The sequence below is a fragment of the Atractosteus spatula genome, chromosome 5, assembly GCF_055471065.1.
Source record: "Atractosteus spatula isolate fAtrSpa1 chromosome 5, fAtrSpa1.hap1, whole genome shotgun sequence".
Classification (NCBI taxonomy): domain Eukaryota; kingdom Metazoa; phylum Chordata; class Actinopteri; order Semionotiformes; family Lepisosteidae; genus Atractosteus; species Atractosteus spatula.
Genome location: NC_142710.1, coordinates 3,672,104 through 3,691,098, shown reverse-complemented (window position 1 = coordinate 3,691,098; position 18,995 = coordinate 3,672,104). Strand labels below are relative to the sequence as shown.

Below are 18,995 nucleotides of genomic sequence, written 5' to 3'. Positions count from 1 at the left end.
GTGTCAAAGTGTGTACAAATTATGAGGAAAGGGCCATCTTCTACTTGTTTCTTGAAAGTCAAGGTATCGGCAACAAACAACATGGCTGAATATCGGCTTGTTCCACACCCCCACCACCTGTTGTGTACTGTTTTTGGTTTTAAATCCACTTCACCGCAGTTTCCGTTTGTGCCCCCCGTTTCGTGATTCACTGTTTATTCTGAAGAAGTCCGCTGGGGTCACGTAGCGTCTCGATTTTTTTTTGTCACAAATTCAACGATTTATCATCGTATACGTTAACCAGAATTAAATAATTGTTAGGCTGCGCGGTCGCCGAACACGATCGGAAGGGGATGGACAAAATGAACCATAGCCACGGGTTCACCTGCGAGAGAGAGAAAAACAACCTAAAGGTCTTGGAGATTTAGGACTGTGGTAAAGTACAAGAGAGGTCAGGTGTGAGGCGGAGATCAGTGCCATACAGAACACGGACGCCCTCTGCCTGACAGGGGCGTGACTGGAGCTGGTCCATACAGGAAGACGGGCTGCAGACACGCGAGAGACCGCAAGCAGGTCCGGGTTCCCAGCACTGGGCGACGACAAAGTCCCACGGACATCCCGACAGGATGGGGCTGCAGTCCAGCTTGTGAAAGCCTCCGATCGCTAAACCCCGGCCCCTGCCGTGTGTAAAACCCCAAAAAACTTTTAGTATAACATTTTACTAAACGTGTTCGGCTCAGGTCTTCTGCCATTAAAGTATCGACGACGACGACGACGCTAGCTAGCGTCGTCAGACTCGGGGCGATGGAAAACTGCCAGTTTCCCGTTTTCTTTGAGGTCTCGCACCTCGACGAGAAAACGAAGGAGAAGCTTGAAAATTATTTTAAAATCCGGAGGAAGTCCGGAGGAGGAGAATGTGGGAAGATAGACCACATTAGCGGCAACGTGTACAAGATTTGCTTCCAGAAACGAGAAGGTGAGAGCAGCGCCAGCCCTGCCTGTTTCTTATCTTGTCCCCGCCGAGTAATCAGCCGGTAGAGTATCTGTCAGCGCGCCGGGGCCGTGTGAGATAGAAAGAGATTGAAGAAAGTTGTGTGTGTGGGGAGGCACTCCGTGTTGTACAACTTAACCCCCCCCCCCTTAATTTTATTTATTGCGCGCTCTGAGCTACCAAAATTACAAATAGTCTAATTAATAAGTGGCAAAGATCTGACTCAAAACGCGTCTTTCCGTTCATCCTTAACAGTAACCCCGTACTACTGTCGAAATGAACATCGAGCCTCGTAGTCTTGGTTTGGAGTTTGTATCAAGACGCTACAGCTGTTTTATAATGCAGAATTAAGAAATTGAAACTTTTCTGCATTTCCGGGTTTCTCCTATCGATTGCTGATGATTGTCCCAAGAGTTGCAACTGCTTTTTTAAAAACACCTTTAACGTACAGTATCTCCCATAAAACAAAGCACTTGGAGACAAAATACTAAAAACACCGGTAATGTAAAGAGAATTTCGTTCCAAGACAGCACACTGACTGTGAAAGATCTATTAAATGTTTGTATTTCAAAAGCTTTCTCTTCAAAACTGAAAGCGAAACTAACACAACTGTTTACCTCGCGGAATGAAAGAATGTAACTTCGGTGTTTTTTTTACTCAATTCTAAACTTAGCCTGGAAGCGCCACCTTTTCCTTTAAACCTCTCAGCGAGTGCCGGAATCGAATTATTTGTAAGGTAGAGAATGAACAAAAATGCACAAATCCGTAAGTTTATCAGCCGAAGCACGCGTTACACGGTCGAGAGAAGCACAATTACACTTTTTGCTTTTTTATTGTCTCTTTTATAGTCGGCCAATAAAGTTAAAATCAAGGACGGGGTGAATTTCAACAACAGATTACCATAGGCTACAAGGAACTAAAGATAACAGTTCCTTATAGTTAGTTTACAGTTTAGGAATTTATGCCAAACATTCAGATATCATTAGCAATTTAATGCTAAAAAAGGTTGTAGTTACTAGATAATCAGCCCTTATCACAGTAGAGTTACAAATATAATAATAATAATTGCTTACACTTTCTGGACACTCCACTCAAAGTGCTTTGCAGGTAATGGGGACTGCCCTCCACCATCACCAGTGAGCAACCCCACCTGGATGATGTGATGGCAGCCATAGCTCCAGTATGCTCACCACACACCAGCTATTAGCAGGGAGGAGAACAGAGTGATGAATCCAGTTCAGAGATGGGGATTATTAGGAGGCCATGATCGGTAAAGGCCAGGGGGAAGTTTGGCCAGGACACTGGGGTAACACCTCTACTCTTTTCAAGAAACACCCTGGGATTTTTAATGACCACAGAGTCAGGACCTCAGTTTTACATCTCATCCAAGAGACAGCACCTTTTTACAGTATAGTGTCCCCGTCACTGGGGTATAAGGGGCATTAAGACACACATAGGCCATAGGGTGAGCGTCCCCTGCTGGCCCTACTAAGAACTCTTCCAGCAGCAACCTCAGCTTTTCCAGGAGTCTCCCATCCAGGTACTGAGCAGGCTCACACCTGCTGAGCTCCAGTGGGGCTGCCAGCTGTGACTTACAGGGTTATATAGCTGCTGTACAAGTATGAGACAAAAAGCACAGAAATTGTCCGAGCAGGTAGTTGCGTCCGCATGCATAGGCTGCAAAGGAACAGGTAAAGGTCTATTCCATGCTGAAAAGAGAAGAAAAGAAACACAAGTGACACACTGGAAGAAGGCTCCACAGCCAAAATATTGTGTTTTTTTTTCTTCTTCACATAGAAATTGTCTCCTAAATTGTCAGGGAGGGATTGGTGCCTTCAGGGGTTCAGTCTACAGCTGAGACATGATGTAGAATGAGGCAGTACCCCTCAAAGTTATTATCTCTATATACAGTGCATCCCATTACAATTCAATTCTACAATTCAACTTTATTTGTCATTATACTTACACAGGTGCATAGTATAGTGAAAAGTGTTTCTCATTAGTCACTCAGGTGCAGTATATACATAGAACAGAAATAGACAATAGACAGTAACACAATAACAGTGTAATAACATAACAGTGTAATCAAAACTGTGCAAATACACAAGCAGAGAAAGAATACAACAGGACAAAAACAGTGTTAAAGTAATTCGGGGATCAGTGCAAAAATAGTACGGTGATTAATAAATATTACAACTAATACAGTTTTAAGTACATTCTTTTTGCCTTGTGCATACTGCTAGAGATGTACGCATTTTCGGATTGAATGCATTCATGTTCGCCCATTGAATCAGATTGTATTGACTCTCCCCAGACCAGGAAAGGGTTCTGCAGAAGAAAGACCACGTTGTAGAAACGTCCTCGGGACCCATTACTCTCCTGGTGAGGAGTCCAGAGGGTCCGCCTGCCAGTCCTTTGAAAACACCCCCCGCCTCTCCGTCTTCGGCAAACCAGCAGAGCTCTATACCTCAGTCTCCTTTGTCTGCTGCGGCAACCGTTCACCCAACTAGCTATCCTGGACACCCTGCTTCCCTGGGGAAGGTCCTACAGCTGGACCATTATCTCCTGCGCTATCTCCAAGAGTGTCCCCAAGCCGGCGAGGACTTGAAGGATCTGCTCTCCGCCCTCTCCTGCTCCGTGCGGCTAATCCCAGAGGCGGAGGAGGCAGTGGTGACTTTAGAAGGAGAAGCCTGGTCTGCACAGTGGGAGGCACGGGTGGATGAGGTGTTCAGAGGCATACAAAGGAAATACCCCTGTCACTACGAACCCGATCTGACCAAGCAGCAGATCCTGAAGAAACACACATTCCTGACGTCCAGTGGGGTCTGTGTCTACTCGGAGCCGAGCCAGGGCTTCGTGGTAATAGTGGGCCAGCAGAGAGACGTGGAGGAGCGGTTGAAGGTACTGGATGGGATTACGGAGAGGGAGAAGGGACGGAAGGGACACAGCACAAAATGCAGAATTCCTGGCATTGGATACAATCTCATACGGGATTCCTTGGAGCGGGAACTGAGGGCAGAGTTCCCCACCCTAAATGTTTACAAGGAAGATATGTCCAACCTGACACTTGAAGGATCCCACACGGATATTCAGGCAGCACGGTCCAAACTGAAGGAAAGGCTTGGGAGAATCCAGGAGCGGGTGGTCACTTTGCCACGCCCACTGATTTCTTTCCTGAAAGACACCGGAGGCGTGGATGAATTCACTGCCAGTTTCTTCAACACATTGAGGAGCCAAGTCATCATGGACGTGGACCTGGACCTCAAGATCTTCAGTCTTTCCCGGGAAGCTCTTGATGGGGCTGAGAAGATCATCCGTAGGGAACTGCAGGTAGAGGACGTGGTGCTCGGGGGAGAATTAACCTCCGCTTCCCGTGTTGAGAAGCTGCGAGCATCTTTAGACACAATCCGCATGCGCCTGAACCAGGGAAGGAGAAGAGTGCAGTTCCAGTTTGTCCAAGGTGCTAGTAAAGGAACACTCTGCGTCCAGATCTGGGGGTTCAAAGTGGAAGTGGGTAGGCTGAGAGAAGAGGTCAAGAGCTACATGACAGATGAGGAAACAACCGTAGAGGCTGTTGAGCTGCCAGACTCTGGGATGGTTGACTTCTTCTTTGACGTGCTAGATCTCATCAGTGTGCCGCATGAAGGGGTCGAACTTGCAACAGTGTCCTCCCCTGCACCTGCGGTCCAGCTCAAGGGACCTCATCACCTCGTGATGGCGCTGAAGGGCTCCCTGAAGAAGGCGCTGGATGCTTTGGTGTGGGAGGTGCTGACCATCAACAAACCAGGAGCTTTTAAGTACTTCCAAGATGTGGGAAACGCCTACCTGACCATGGTGGGCAAATCGCATCACTGCCTCATCAGGCCCAGTCAGCCCGGGCAGGTTATAGCTGCAGATCCAGCACAGGCTGCTTCCCAGGGAGTCTGGTGCAGCTTCCGTCTGGAAGGGGGGCTCACTCTCATGGTCCGCCAAGGGGATATCACCAAGGAGAAAGTCGATGCCATTGTGAATGCAGCCAATGAAGATTTAGACCATTGTGGAGGGATAGCTTTCGTCATCAGCAATGCCGGAGGGCCGTCCATACAGAAGGAGAGCAAGGAATGGGTGAAGCGAAGGGGGAAGCTGCCCACTGGGAAGGCCATGGAGACATCCGCGGGCTCCTTGCCCTTCAAGATGGTCATCCATGCTGTGGGTCCCATGTGGCATGGCAGCCAGGGTGTCGACGGAGTCCGAAGGCTCCTGGATGGTGCTGTAAGAGAGTCCCTGGAGATTGCAGAGCGGGGGGGCTGCCGGTCCTTGGCCATACCCTGCCTGAGCTCGGGGATCTTCGGTGTCCCCGTGGACATCTGCGCCCAAACCATCGTGGAGGCAGTGAGGAATTTCGCCAGGATGTCCCGCACGCTCCAGGCCGTGACCCTGGTGGACATCAACAGGGACACTGTGAGCGAATTTCAGGCAGCCTGCGTGAGGGTGCTGGGTGGAGTGGTGGGACTGCCAGTGACTTTGGAGAATTCGGTAGCATCTGGAAGCGAAGCTTCGCAAATGACCTCCTCACCAGATCCAAGGAATTCCAGCATCCAAGTGGACATCATGCAGGGGAGCATTGAGAGCCAGCAGGTAAGAATTCCAAACTTTCCATCCAAGGGAAAAATTATTATCCCAAATAAATTTTGTAACAGAGAACCAAAAAATCTGAAGCAAAATCTGCGATTTCCCCCTCAATGGATATTTAAAATGTAATTTAGCTGTTATAAGATGAAACACTTAGCATACTCATAGTATGCATAGAGCAAATGTGTATTTTACATTTATGCTTTTTGATCTGAATTCTTATCCATCGAAATTCCACGAATAGAGTAGAATTTGTCATCTATCATTTTCAGAGAGTCATCGGAGTTGAAATACATTTGAATGAATACATCATGGATATTGGCCATTGCTTTGGGCCACTCTTACACCCCATTCTCTTTTCTTCAGACAGATGTTGTGGTTTCACCAATGAGGGACCGGGACCTAATGTCCACCAGAGTGGGACAGTGCTTAGCTGGAAAGTCTGGAGATCAGCTCAATAACAAGTTTTCTCAAGCTGTCCGACAGAGGAGATTAGTCCCTGGAGACGTACTTCCGGTGGACGGGGTCTCTGGTCTGGCAGTCAAGCACGTCTTCTTCATTGAGTGTCTGAAGTGGGATGGTTCCCATGATGGCAGAGCTATGGAGGTAGGCAATTAATAATGCCTTCTGCAATACAGAATATGGATGAATGCATGCCTTCACTCAGATGTGCAAAGCGCTGCATCTACTTTAACAGCAGCTCCTTCATTTAGCTTAAGCTTTTCACTGAGACAGGTTTATTTGGCAAAGTGATGATGATTGTGAAAGCAGGCACATTACTAGATACAATCAGGTGTGGTTGAGGGAGCAAATTGGAATTGACTGCTTGTACAGTGATGTTAAAAGAGGTTGCGACATCAGCTATTAAAATATGCTAAATCTATACTTGCAAATTTCTGTGCTGCAAAATGGAGGGCAGCAAACACACTAAGAGCAGGTACAGTCAGGGCCGCCTCAGCGATGCAGCTCGTAAAGACACTCACCCGAGTACAGATTGAGCTTTATGGTTGTGGTATTAAGCCTGAATCATGTTACTAGCCGACTGTAACAAGGACTATCCAACCAGCAGGGCACATCTGGCTGATAACTGCTGAGAATAGGGGTTAGTTGGCTAGGGCTCTCTTAGCTCTCAGCAATACAACACCCCCTGTGCCCTCCTAGTCACTTGCAGGCCCTTGCTGCCATCAAGTGAGGGACAGGCTTCTCTTGCAATCAATGCTGAACCTCTAGTGCGAGGCTGCTTTGCCTATGACATGTTAAGAGATGAATGGAATGAAGATGGTCTGAATGGAGGAGTCTGCATACACTTCCTTATTCTCCCCCATGTGCAGCTGCAGGGTTTGTTGCTGCAAGGTGAAACATGAAAAACACACAATTAACAATGACAAATTTCTCTCGAATGTTCCAGGCTCTTCGCAGAGGGTTAAGGTGTGCTCTGGAGAGGTGTGAGACGCAAGGTCTGAGCTCCATCACCTTCCCAGTGATTGGTCCTGGGGTGGCTCTGGGGTTTTCTCATTCAGTGGCAGCCCACACTCTGCTGGAGGAGATCGGACGCTTCGAGCGGGATCGACTAACCCATTCAGTTTCCCATGTCCGGATCATCATTCACCCCAGCGACAAGGTGTCCTCAGTGGTGAGTACCCTCAGCTGAGACCTGGCCGAACAAGACAGGGTTTTATCCTCCATCATTAATTATTACTAACGTAGAAACCAAGAAATTCGAGCCTGAAGTGTTCGTTCGTCCAGCCAAGCTTTATTGTATGCATACAAGGAACCACAATTAGGACCATAATAGTTATAGTACCTATCGTAGCTCGAAGGGGATATGGCCCTACACAACTCATATATACGTCCCCCCCCCCCGTCTTTGATGTAACTCCAGGAAATAGAAACCTTCCTTTGTCATCAGGAGTTTAGTGTAAACATTCACCATTTGGGGGTAAGTACGGGGGCATGGCGTTATGGCGAAACCTAATATCTTTCTTTCCATCAAGATGTGCTGCAGAAGATCTGAGCAGTCAAGGGTTATTAAGAGTGATGTCAACTGCTGTGTTAAATTTATAATCAACAGGCATTTCAAGAAGCTCAACGGAGAGTGAGATTAAGGGGTCTACAGATGGCCCTACAGCCAGTGCAGAGTGAGTCATACAATTGCTGTTTTTCCTTCTTCCTGCTTCAGTCACCCTGTGGTTATACAGTAGACGAGGACACCAGCAGTAACCTTGTCTTTTTCTCCCTCGACTCAGCCACCTTCTACCACTCCCTCAGCTCGGGTCAGGATGACGTCTCGGTCATGGTGGGTGGTTTGAGGCTGCAGATTGTCTTTGGGGACATCGTAAAGGAGGCTGTGGATGTCATAGTCAACTCCACTGACTTCTCAGCGAACTCCGCAGGTAACTTACGGGGACTTCGATCAACCTGTGGTGTTGTGAAAAGATCTTGGGAGCAGAATGTGTGCAAAATGTGTATTTGTGCAACAAGCCGGAAAAAGAATGCACAACTAACATAACCCAGAGATTCAGTCTACTGTTGTCTTTTTCTAGTCAATAAAATGCAGGATTTATACAAATAATGGCAACATTGCATTTATGTAACTGAAATGAGCTTAGGTCTGTCTGATATTTTCTCAGTTAAATCTTTCAGATGTTTGTGCTTGGATATACATATCGGGAGGATGGAGATTTGTGGAACTGGGACCTGGATTTGATTCCAGACTGGGGCCCCTTTCTTGTGGGGTTCATGTTCTCCCTGTGTTCACTTGGGTTTTCTCTGGGTGCTCCAGCTACCTCCCACAGTCCAAAGACATGTTGGCTTGGCTGAGTGGGGACTCCGAATTACCCCCGTGTGCGGTGTGCATGTCTATGTTTGAGCCTGTCCCAGGCACTGTTCCCTCTAAGCCGCGCAGCAAACTCAGAGGGAATTTTTTTGCATGGGGAAAAATTTTTGACCGTGACTGTGAATGTTGGCATTTTCCCGTTAATGTTGACCTAATGTTGTTCATGTGTATCTATGGTTGTGGCTCTATTCTAACTTATTTATTGTCTTTGACATAAGTTAGCACACTATATTATGCTTTCGCCATTTTTCTGTTCATAATGTGTTGTGTCATTGTGAGGCATTGTGTAGAGAGACAATTGTATAATATCTGAACCGTATTGAAGCGCCACCTTTCTTGCGTCAAGTGCAGTTTGTGAACGCGGATTGTCTCGAAACTGGCTGGAAGAGTCACATTTAGACATGGTCATGAGAATTAAACTGTACCAAAACAATTAACAGAACATTAATATGACAAGGTGTACACGCGAAGGTTGTCATTGAAAGACAGATGCCAGAAATGATAACTGAACAATGTAGTTGTGTACAGCACGAGTTAGATTTAAACTTCAGTTGGTAGGATAGAAGTGAAGACTTCTAGAATTTTCAGTGACAACCCCCACTGCTCCAGGGGTGCTGTATAAATGGCTGACCCTGTGCTCTGACCCCCAGCTTCTCTCCCTGTCTGTGTGTCTCATGGAGAGCAAGCTGGGGTATGTGAAAAGACAAATTCGTAATGCAAGAAATTGTATAGGGTTAATAAAGTGATCTTATCTAAAACGACTTATTGTAGGTACTTCCTGTAGTTTAGCTGTAGTTTAGCTGGCAAACCATTACAAAATCAGCAACAGCAATACATGTCATTATGCCCCTTGGGCCTTGCCTGGGGTCTTTTTGGTCGATCACCGAGCTTTTTTATGCCGCTCAGGTTATTAAGTCATCCGCTCAGCAGGAAAAAAAAATTAGAGGGAACGTAGGTCACAGGACTGACATCCAAGAGATCTATCTTGCACTCCATTCTTCTGGGACAGGATCTAGGTTGTCCCACGAATGTCCTTACTAAGAATAAGCGACTTTCTGCAAAAGGGTGACCTATGCATCTATGTACGTCTATTCATTACAGATCAGTGACTACCGATGCAGGTGAAGCATCGTCAAAAACCTAGACTTGCATCCCATTGTATTCCAACCCATTGCACTGACGTCCTCGATGCTTTTCTGTCTCTGCAGGTGTCTCCAGAGCTATTTTGTCTGCTGCCGGTGCCATGGTTCAGGCAGAGTTAGCAAGAGGTCGGTATCCCATTGAAGAACCATTGAGGTTCCATGTTGTGTGATGATGGAATGTACGCAAAATGGTTATTGTGATATTTGGGAGACATAAAATCATAAGAACGGCTACATGAGAGAGGAGGCCAATTGGCCCCTGAAGCCCATTTGGTCGTTAGTAGTTAAATGATCCAAGGATCTCATCCAGTCATGTCTTGAAAGAAACCAAGGTATGGGCTCAAATATAGCATTTGCCTTACTCCCTCCACCCTCTGTGTAAAGAAACACCCCCTATTCTCATTTTTAAATGCACTTCCACATATTGTCAACTTGTGTCCTCTGGCTCATATACAAATGTGCAAATCACCTCCATTCCACGCACCCTCCCTGAATGAAATGGAATTATCCCGGAAGGTCATAGCTCCAGTTACAGGTGCTTCACAACCCCGGCTGACTCCTCTCTTCCCTTTCAGTCACGTCGCCCCCCGATGGAATCTTCACTACTCAGCCAGGCAACCTGCGGTGCAAGACGATCGCTCACGTCTGCGGGAAAAACAGCCTGGAGGAGATCCGGAAGCTGTCCGGCAAGATCCTGAAGCTGTGTGAACAGCGGGCTTTCAAGTCAGTGGCCTTCCCTGCTATTGGCACTGGTAAGCGGAAAACAATCCTGAAAATGTCCAAGCCAAATCCCAATTAATGCAGAATGGAGGGGGGGGGGTTGCTATTCTGTTATTGACTCGCTTTCCCTAGGGAGATTCTTTATCCTGGACAGTAAACTCCAGGAATATAAAATATCTTGAACTACTTCTGTGCCCTCAGTGGTTAAAAAAGTCCATAAGAGGTTGTGTCAAATTAGATTCCTGAAGGACAGTAGTTGGCTGCTCAGAATGGATTCCCAGGTACTTTCACTCATTCTTGATAGTTGCTTAGCCCCAATACAAGGTCAGTCTTAGTCAGAGTCTCACCCAGCAGTCAATGACCCACAGGATGCAACTGGATGGGATTTCCCCTCTATCACAGACCTGCTTCCCACTCGGTTCCAAGAACATTTTGTCTGCAAACATGATCTAATCCAGCTCAAATAGGGAGCTGCATCAGCAGGCGTAGGCTGCAAAGGAACAAGTAAAGGTTTATTCCCTGCTGAAAAGAGAAGAAAAGAAACACCACGTTTTGGCTGTGGAGCCTTCTTTGGGGGTGAGAAAGAGAGGAAAGTCAGCAGCTGATAAGGCAGGGGAGGACAAAAGCCAGGAGTGCACAGGAGGCGGGAGCAGGGGGGAGGCAGAGTGGGCACTCAGGTGGTGCGAAGTCGAGAGAGGGGTGAAGAGAGGTGTGAAGTCAAAACCTGCAGATGAATAAAGAGGATTAGGAGGAAACGAGTCTGTCGTTGAGACAAGGGGGAAGGCGTGATCCTAGTTTCAGGATAATTTTGGTTTCGGATGTCTTTCTGCAATAGGAGTTGAGAAACCCCTCTTTGAGAACACAGAGGGAGAGATCAGTGTGACCATGGCCGTTAGAGGTGAAATGAGAAACTATGGGCTTGGAGAGATCTTTGATCCTCACAGCCCTGACATGTTCTCTGAAGCACGTTCTAATCTGTACCCTGTGAAAGAGAAACACACATTTTTCAACAGCTTGACGTAGGGCAGGATATTGGGAGGAGAGGAAACCTATCCTGGCAATCCACAACATTTGTAGCCGTATCAGATTACTAACAAAGAAAAGATTTGTTAATTGCTGTAAGTAATCTGGTTGCGATAGAAAATGAGCTGACACCATAGCCCCCCGGGAGTAGAGTTTGATGTGTTTGGTGCCTCATGATGTTCTCACAGGTGTGGCGGGAATGGATCCCAAGGCAGTGTCCAAGTCCATGATCGACGGGATCTCTTCCGCTGTGCGAGACGGATCCTTTCAGAACCTCTCGACGGTGCGTTTAGTCCTTCTGCAGAGGAACGTCTTTGAAGCCTTCAAGTCAGAGGCCGAGAGCCGCTTGGGCAAGGAAGCTCCCCAACCCACATTCATAGGTAGGCATTACCATTTGTCCATCCGTCCATCCATTTTTCTAACCGCATTATCCCATTCAGGGTTGCCTATCTCGGCAAGCAGTGAGCGCAAGCCAGGGTACAACCTGGATAGGGTAGCAGTCCATCGCAGGGCAAGTGTAAGCTAATCATACATGGGGACAATGTATAGGCCGAGGGGGGAACATTTGGCCCAGACACGGGATAACTCCCTACTCTTACCCGTGGATCTTTAATGGCCACTGAGAGTCAGGACCTCGGTTTAACGTCTCATCCAATAAAAGGCTTTACCATTTGTAATTTGTAATTGGGTTCCAGTGATTTAAATCTGCCAGTTTTAGGGAAAATATAATAGGAAAAATGGACACAAGAGCACAATGGACACAAAAATTATACAAAGGGAAGTCTTTAGCACATTCAAACCCTAAATGATACTGGAGAACTGAAGGACATCTCTGAAGGCTTGTTTGACTGTTTATTCTCTGTTCATGACCTCATAATGCATTTGAGAATCATCATAATGCACGATTGCCTTCTTTTGTTTGCAGAATATGGAAAAAACCTGATAAAACAGGTTAAAAATCGAGGAGAGCAGCCTTCCAAGATGGCGTTCAAGGGAGGGAAGAGCAGCGTGGCGTTCTGCACTCCCGAGAAGCAGTTCCCTGCGGCTGTCTTTGACATCATTGGGCAGAAGAAGGAGGATGTGAAGAAAGCCAAGGAGCAGCTGGAATCCATCTTCCAGAAGCAATTCTGCGAGAAAGAAATAGACGAGGAGGAAGTGGGCAGGCTGGGCGAGGAGGAAATCCCGCGCATCTTGGATCGAGCTGTCAGCAAGGGGGTCACCATCCGACGTGGGAAATTTGGGAAGTTCATCCTGCAAGGTCTGAAGGACATGGTGATGGACATCTTCCATGTCATGCATGTAGCCTCTAACAAGTCCCTGGCAAAACAACTGGAGGAGAGGCAGCAGGCATTACTTGCTCAGATTGTACTGTGGCAGTATAACATGACCGATAACTGGGAGAATTTTGACCAGGAAGCCAACTACCTCCTGGAGATGGGTCACCAGAAGAAAGCAGCCACTGTGGATGTTAGCGACAAGGATGGGACTCCTCTCCGAGTTGACCTCAAAACAAAAACGGCAGCAAAGCTGCAGAGCTCCCAGACCATACAAGTCAGGAGGAGAGAGCTCAGGTCAGGTGGGTCTCCTCCATTCTTCCTGCTGTTCAGAGTTATGGGGAAGCAAATAGGCTATGATTTCTAAACCTGTAACCCATCCTGGAAAAGACCAGAAACCCATTACCGAAAACCAGGTCATTGAACATTGGTGCATGTGAGCCCAACAAAGATCAATCTGTGAAATGCTCTGAGTTTCCAAAGCACTCTTTAGATGAGTTGCTAGACGGGACGAATTTTAAGTCCCATTCAAATGAGACTGACTTTGCTTTTACCATTTTTACTTCTGAGGCATGAGACTCTGTTTGAAGCAATAAACAAACTAGATGGAGTTCCTTTGTGCACTCATTAAATGTAGTGAGGGTTATGAATGGTGTGTATTCCTTTAACTGAAGCTCTGTTGTTTCTCTTTCTATTCAGATTTTTGCTTTCCAGAATACTGGGATGATATGGCTGATGGAGAGATACTAAAGAAAGTCGTCCTTCAGATCAACTCTTCAGAGTACCAAAAAATCGCACAACTCTTTAACAAGACATCAAGACAGAAAGCCATACACACTGTGAGTACTGGCCAGCGTATGTTGCAGTACAATCCAGACTGTTTCTGTTATTTGTGGGTCAGATTCAGATCTGTTGTCTTTTGTAAGAGTGGATTGGCTTGTTCGTAGTTTAGATATACTATATATGTTATAAACCATGCTGATAATGGAGTTTATAACAAAAGTGTGGAAGAAAGGTCAGATCCTAATCTCACCTTTTTGCTGCTCTGCTGAATGTACAAATATATACATGTTGCGATCTGGACTTTCCTTTGTACGTCTCTGTAGCTCAACTCCCACCACCCCTTGCAGCAGCTCCCCAGCTCATTCCTCAAGAAAATGGGGGGGGTTCAGTCAGCCGCATCCTTATGGTCAGACTGCAATTCTCTCAGCTAGGAGAGTTAGTCCCAAAAAAAAAATACATTTGTCCCTCAATCACATCCACTAGGGACTAATCAAATTTGTAAAATAATAATAATTATTCCTTTCACTTACATACACTTGCCTTTTCAGTGGAGTGTCCAGAAAAGCACTTTAAAGGTAAAAGCACTCCCCTCCACCACCACCACCACCACTGCCCACCTGGATGGTGCAACAGCAGCCAAAGGGCACCAGTACACTTACCACACACCAGTTCTCAGAATGATGAAGGCAATTTATAGATGGGGACTATTAGGAGGCCATGACTGGTAAAGGCCAGTGAGAAATCTGGCCAGGATGCTGGTGTAACAAACCTACTCTTTTTGAGAAACTCCCTGGGAAAAACTGCAAAGAGAGAAAGGAAATCTCTGGGGGTCCAAGGCCCTATCATTTCCTCTCCTGCAGTCTTCACCTCTAGAGGTAAACACTGTGTCACGAAGACAAACCCTTGCTCCACCTGGCACAAAAGCCTTTGCTACATTTCTGAAGGCTGGTCTTCACAAGAGCAGTGACTTGGAAGCATCACAGTTCGGTGCCTTGCTTTCCCCAATGACCATTATCGTGTCATTTGTCACCTCTTTTCAGATTGAAAGAGTGCAGAATGTGCACCTACGCCGGGCGTACTGGGTGAAAGAGCAGCACCTGAGGGAGAAGAACGGTCCGAACGAGGTCAGGGAGAAGATGCTGTTTCACGGAACTGCATATAATGCCTGTGACTCCATTGAGAAGGGCGGCTTCAACAGGAGCTTTGCAGGACAGCATGGTGAGTGGACGACAGGAGCCTACACGCGCTGATCCACGTTTTAAAGAATTGATTCATGTCTGTGTCCCCTCTGACCCTCCTCTTCTTCCTGCTTGGCCTTCTTCATCTTGTATATGGGATGTAGCACTATCCCGATTAAGAAAAATGTTCAATGTTTAGTTAAATGTTAAGAAAAATGTTTTAAATCTGTGCGTTTGCCTACTTGTGCATGTCCTGGATTGACGCCATCTTGTTCCTTTATGTTTCTAAAAGCCACGGCTTTCGGAGCCGGCGTCTACTTTGCTGTGAACTCCTCCTACTCTGCCAACCCATTCTTCTCCAGCCCGGACCCAAATGGTTTCCAGCGCATGTACGTAGCCCGGGTCCTGACTGGACGATACACGCTAGGGAAGAGCAACATGAGAGTCCCCCCTGCGCGCTCCTCTGCTGACCCCAACGACCGCTTTGACAGCGTGGTGGACAATCCCCAGAACCCTTCGATGTTTGTCACGTTCCATGATGACCAGGCCTACCCAGACTACCTCATCACCTTCCGCTGATGCCTCCAGGCCCTGTAAGCACACAGGTGGTTGAGGGTTAGGGCTCCTTCTGCAAGACAGGCATAGCCCTCGTAAAGCTTGATGTGTCTATCTTTTTAGTCAATTTAAAACCAATCTTTTTTTACTTATCCAGTCTGGCTTTTTCTATCTCGGCTTAGAGCTACGTAACCCTCCAACCGCACACTGGGACAGGAAGAGGAAGTTTAGGCGAACTCCTCTGACCCCACTCGTCTTTTAACATTACCCAGGCAGGGCCAGTGCAGACTGGTGGAGATGTGCGTCCCTCACAGACTGCACCACATGCATGCAAGGACCTGCGAGGCCACAGGGGGGAGCTGTATCCCCAAGACACCCCTGATAGATTAAAGACGCCCTGCTCTCGCCAGCACTCAGACAAATGTGGGGAATATGACTACAGTTGACTAGTTGACATAATCCGCGCCAATAGGTTAAGTAGAGTGGAGAGAAATTCACAATTTGCAATCATGACTCCAGAGCCCCCTCTCACCCCCCTCCACCCCATCATCACCCTCGCAGTAGCTATCTCGCTCATCACCAATGAAGGGATCTCCCACAATGTCACTCTGTCGCACACTGTCATATGGTATATATGCAAATCTGAATGTAGTATACATCTTTCTCTGGGTGTAATTGAGAGGTATGTGTGTTAATTGGGGAGCAACCCGATTTAAACTACAGATTTTGACCGAGAATCGGTTCTGGAGAGCTACAGTACAGCAGGACAGAAAGTTAGAGTCACATGATACCGTGTCAGAGTGGCCGATCTTCTGCTGATCCACATGCAGGCTGGCACGGCAGCAATTGAATGTCCTCCTGAAATAATCAGCTAATGTCACTAAGGTTAAGGTTTCCAAGGTGGCTGAGATACGGCGTAAAATCAGCGCACTCGACCGTTTCAAACAGCTCAAAACAGCTGGATAATAACACATATACTCTTCGAAGAGCCTGCTGCAGGCGGCCAGTTAGCTCAGTTGCTTAGAGTTTGGTACTAATAATACCAAGGTCGCGAGTTTGAACTCTGTATAATAATTATTATTATAACTCTGTATGGGCCCGTTGTCTGATTTGCTTTTCAAGTTCTCTTTGTGTTACTTCTCTGACGTTGATGTTATATTTTATGACACTTATGCTTTTGTTCCTCATTCTGATTTTGAAGATACCGCGGGGGTGGAGTCAGACTGGCCGAACGTCCTTACTAAGACCATGAGACAATCGTTTCACTAACGTTCTGAAACTATTTAAAATGCGAAGTTCACAATGCTCTCTTGAGAGCAAAAAACACAGTCAAGTATATAACACGCGGGTTGTCTCTGATCTTACTGAAACACGAAGCCAGTTTGTTTTCCACTTTAGTTTTGGAAATTGGTAAAAACGCAGAATTATTTAATTTCGGGTGAAAGTTTAAATAAAGACAACATGTTTGGAAAAGACATTGTCGTCTCGTTTTTTTTTTGAAGTGGTGTCAGATTCTTTAAAACTTTGCTATTTGGTTAAAAGCCAGTAAATCGTTCTCCCGTGTGAGTAACGATTTATAATATAAAGGATTTCATTTCGATTTCTTCCAGGAACACGTTTGCAACTATCTGCACTATTCCGAAGTAACTACCGCTTCCTACACTACCAACACTTAGAGGGTCAGTTATTTCTGGTTTGTTTATTTACACTCGGGAAAGTAAGTTCCTCACCAGAGCGCGGTGACTCATCGGACCTGATCGTCCAGGTTAAGTGATGTCACCAGTTAGAGGTACGTGAACTGCCTCAAGTTAAGACCAACGCGGCGGATCGAGGGAGAATGGAGTTGGTGAAGACTCTGACCTTCTGATTTCTTTTTGTGTGTGTGTGGATTTTATGGATTGTGTTGGATATGTGTTTGGGTATTAATGGGAATTATTATTATACCTCTTCTTTTAATTTTACTTCTTTTAACTGTACAACGCTTTTCTGTAATATTGAAAGTCCCTTTAAATTAGAATTTGGTGCTTTTTAAAAGACAAAGACAAAAAAAAATCATCTAGGTTACTGGGGGGTTCAGTGGACCCAGACGGTCGATCCCCAAAACCGGTACAGATGAAAGAAGTGCTGAAATGTTTCTATAACATCTAGCATGGTGATTATCGGTATAGAGCGATAGAAATAGTACAACTGAGCACGAGGAGAGTGGGATGGAGTGGAAATGATACGGGGACGAGCCCGTGTCAGTTCGGGAGAAGGTGGGTGGGTGGTGTGTGTAGTCGTGGCCAAGTGGTTAAGGCGATGGAATAGAAATCCATTGGAGTCTCTAGGTGTGTCTGTTTTTCCTTATTCAAATAAAATCTCAGTTAACATTTACATTTCTGTCAGACTGGGCTGCACGTTTGTCGTAGCATTTTATCTGATAGGGAGTCTGTGCCCCAATTCTCGTCATTCGCCTGCGGTACGGAGGAGATCCTGCGCTTGAAGTCTGAGGGGAAAGCTGTGGGTACAGAGAGGCGCCTCAGTAACGGCCTTTTTGCATTTTCTCAATATAATATATTTATGTAGCTGGCAGTAGAACCATATTCCACGTTCTTCGTAAAGATCTGCATCGATTTCTTTGACTTGTTCGCCTGTGTTTATTATGGAGCGTCTTCTGATGTTTTTGCGGTTGGTCTCAACCACTATAAACACCTTGTAGCAGGCAGCGTGTTTAATGTTAATGACCTCAGTGACGGTCGCGGTGAGTGACGGCTCTTCTCTCCGGCGGGGTGCGGGGCTCTTCTTCAGAGAGAGAGAGAGAGAGAGTCTCTCACGGGGGACTCTTCTTCAACAATAGCGGAGACAACAGGTACAGACAACACCCTGAAATAATATAAGCCGCGAGGCCTTTTAAATAAATTCTTGAACGTTTATGAGCGTCATCATAGAGCTGAAAGCAGGTAAAAAAAAAAAGCTTGCTGCTGTCACGTGTATCGTGCTCTGCTGAAAGGACTTTCAGCGTGGAAAACCTACTCAACACCCCTGAAATAAGTGATTCTATAGCCGTTAGTAACGTACGCGGAGGAGCAGCAGCAGTAGCACAGACAAGTGGAAACGTTCTCACATGTGTTTCTGAAATGAAATAAAAACCGAAACTAAAACATCAGCCCTAAAGGAAGTGGCTCCAGACAGTTAACAGAGTTGAGGCTCAGCTCCCTAGAAGCGCTCCTCGTTAGTATAGTGGTGAATATCCCCGCCTGTCACGCGGGAGACCGGGGTTCGCTCCCCCGACGGGGAGACACGTGCCTTTTTTTTCCCCCCAATCTGACTAGTTTTCCTCCAGTACTCGGAGTGAGAGAATTTATATCGTTTCCCTTTTCCGACTAATCTGACTACTCTTCCAAAGGGACAGCCTGTTAGGCAAAGAAAGCTCAACACCAGAAGTGGACTCCGGTCCATCTCAAGTCACAGTAAATTTCTACACACACCCGAAGAAGGTTTCCACAGCCGAAACGCTGTGCTTCTTTTCTTCTCTTTTTTAGTATAGAATAAACCTTTACTTGTTCCTGTAAATTTCTACTGATTAAAATGTATACATTCACAGCAACCCATGACTGAATGATGAGGCAAGTCATTGTGAGCCCCAGTGGCCTAATGGATAAGGCACTGGCCTCCTAAGCCAGGGATTGTGGGTTCGAGTCCCATTTGGGGTGGCTGCTTGTTTTGGTGTTATTTGTGCATAATTTCCCTTAAACTGGCAGTTCCTGTAGGCTCAACCTTGTAGCCTAATGGAAACAAGATGAGGTTTCGTGTGCGGGCGGTGAGTTTAGTCGGCGAGGATGTGGTATTTATTGCCAACACATTTCCCAGACAGATAGTAGTTCCTGTGACGTAGTGCTCTTTTCTTTATTAGACGTTTGAAGC

At 46.4% G+C, this 18,995-nt stretch overlaps 1 protein-coding gene and 1 non-coding gene across 3 annotated transcripts; both read left to right on the top strand.

The window, feature by feature from the left end:
* The first annotated feature begins 526 nt into the window (after positions 1-526).
* LOC148833574 (protein mono-ADP-ribosyltransferase PARP14-like) lies at positions 527-16,766 on the top strand. 2 transcript variants are annotated; one of them, XM_088917223.1, is made up of 14 exons: positions 527-955; positions 3,285-5,587; positions 5,948-6,187; positions 6,990-7,214; positions 7,653-7,719; positions 7,828-7,974; positions 9,626-9,685; positions 10,135-10,311; positions 11,491-11,682; positions 12,228-12,878; positions 13,276-13,415; positions 14,400-14,577; positions 14,830-15,130; positions 16,703-16,766. In XM_088917223.1, the coding sequence occupies exons 1-13, from the start codon at positions 784-786 to the stop codon at positions 15,114-15,116; spliced, it is 4,839 nt and encodes a 1,612-aa protein (XP_088773349.1). In that variant the 5' UTR covers positions 527-783; the 3' UTR covers positions 15,117-15,130; positions 16,703-16,766. The 2 variants fall into 2 exon arrangements, with proteins under 2 accessions (XP_088773349.1, XP_088773348.1); XM_088917222.1 differs by lacking the exon at positions 16,703-16,766 and having other exon boundaries at positions 14,830-16,567.
* A 1,945-nt stretch (positions 16,767-18,711) lies between these two features.
* trnar-ccu (transfer RNA arginine (anticodon CCU)) lies at positions 18,712-18,784 on the top strand. The gene has a single exon. It is a non-coding gene; the product is annotated as a tRNA-Arg (tRNA).
* The last annotated feature ends 211 nt before the right edge of the window (positions 18,785-18,995 follow it).

What these genes read in the sequence shown, in the direction of transcription:
- LOC148833574 (XM_088917223.1), top strand. Translation starts at nt 784, where the DNA reads ATGGAAAACTGCCAGTTTCCCGTTTTCTTTGAGGTCTCGCACCTCGAC. An exon ending in GGCCCTACAGCCAGTGCAGA is followed by an intron (nt 7,720 to 7,827) that starts GTGAGTCATACA and finishes CCCTCGACTCAG; the next exon opens with CCACCTTCTACCACTCCCTC. An exon ending in GAGCTTTGCAGGACAGCATG is followed by an intron (nt 14,578 to 14,829) that starts GTGAGTGGACGA and finishes TGTTTCTAAAAG; the next exon opens with CCACGGCTTTCGGAGCCGGC.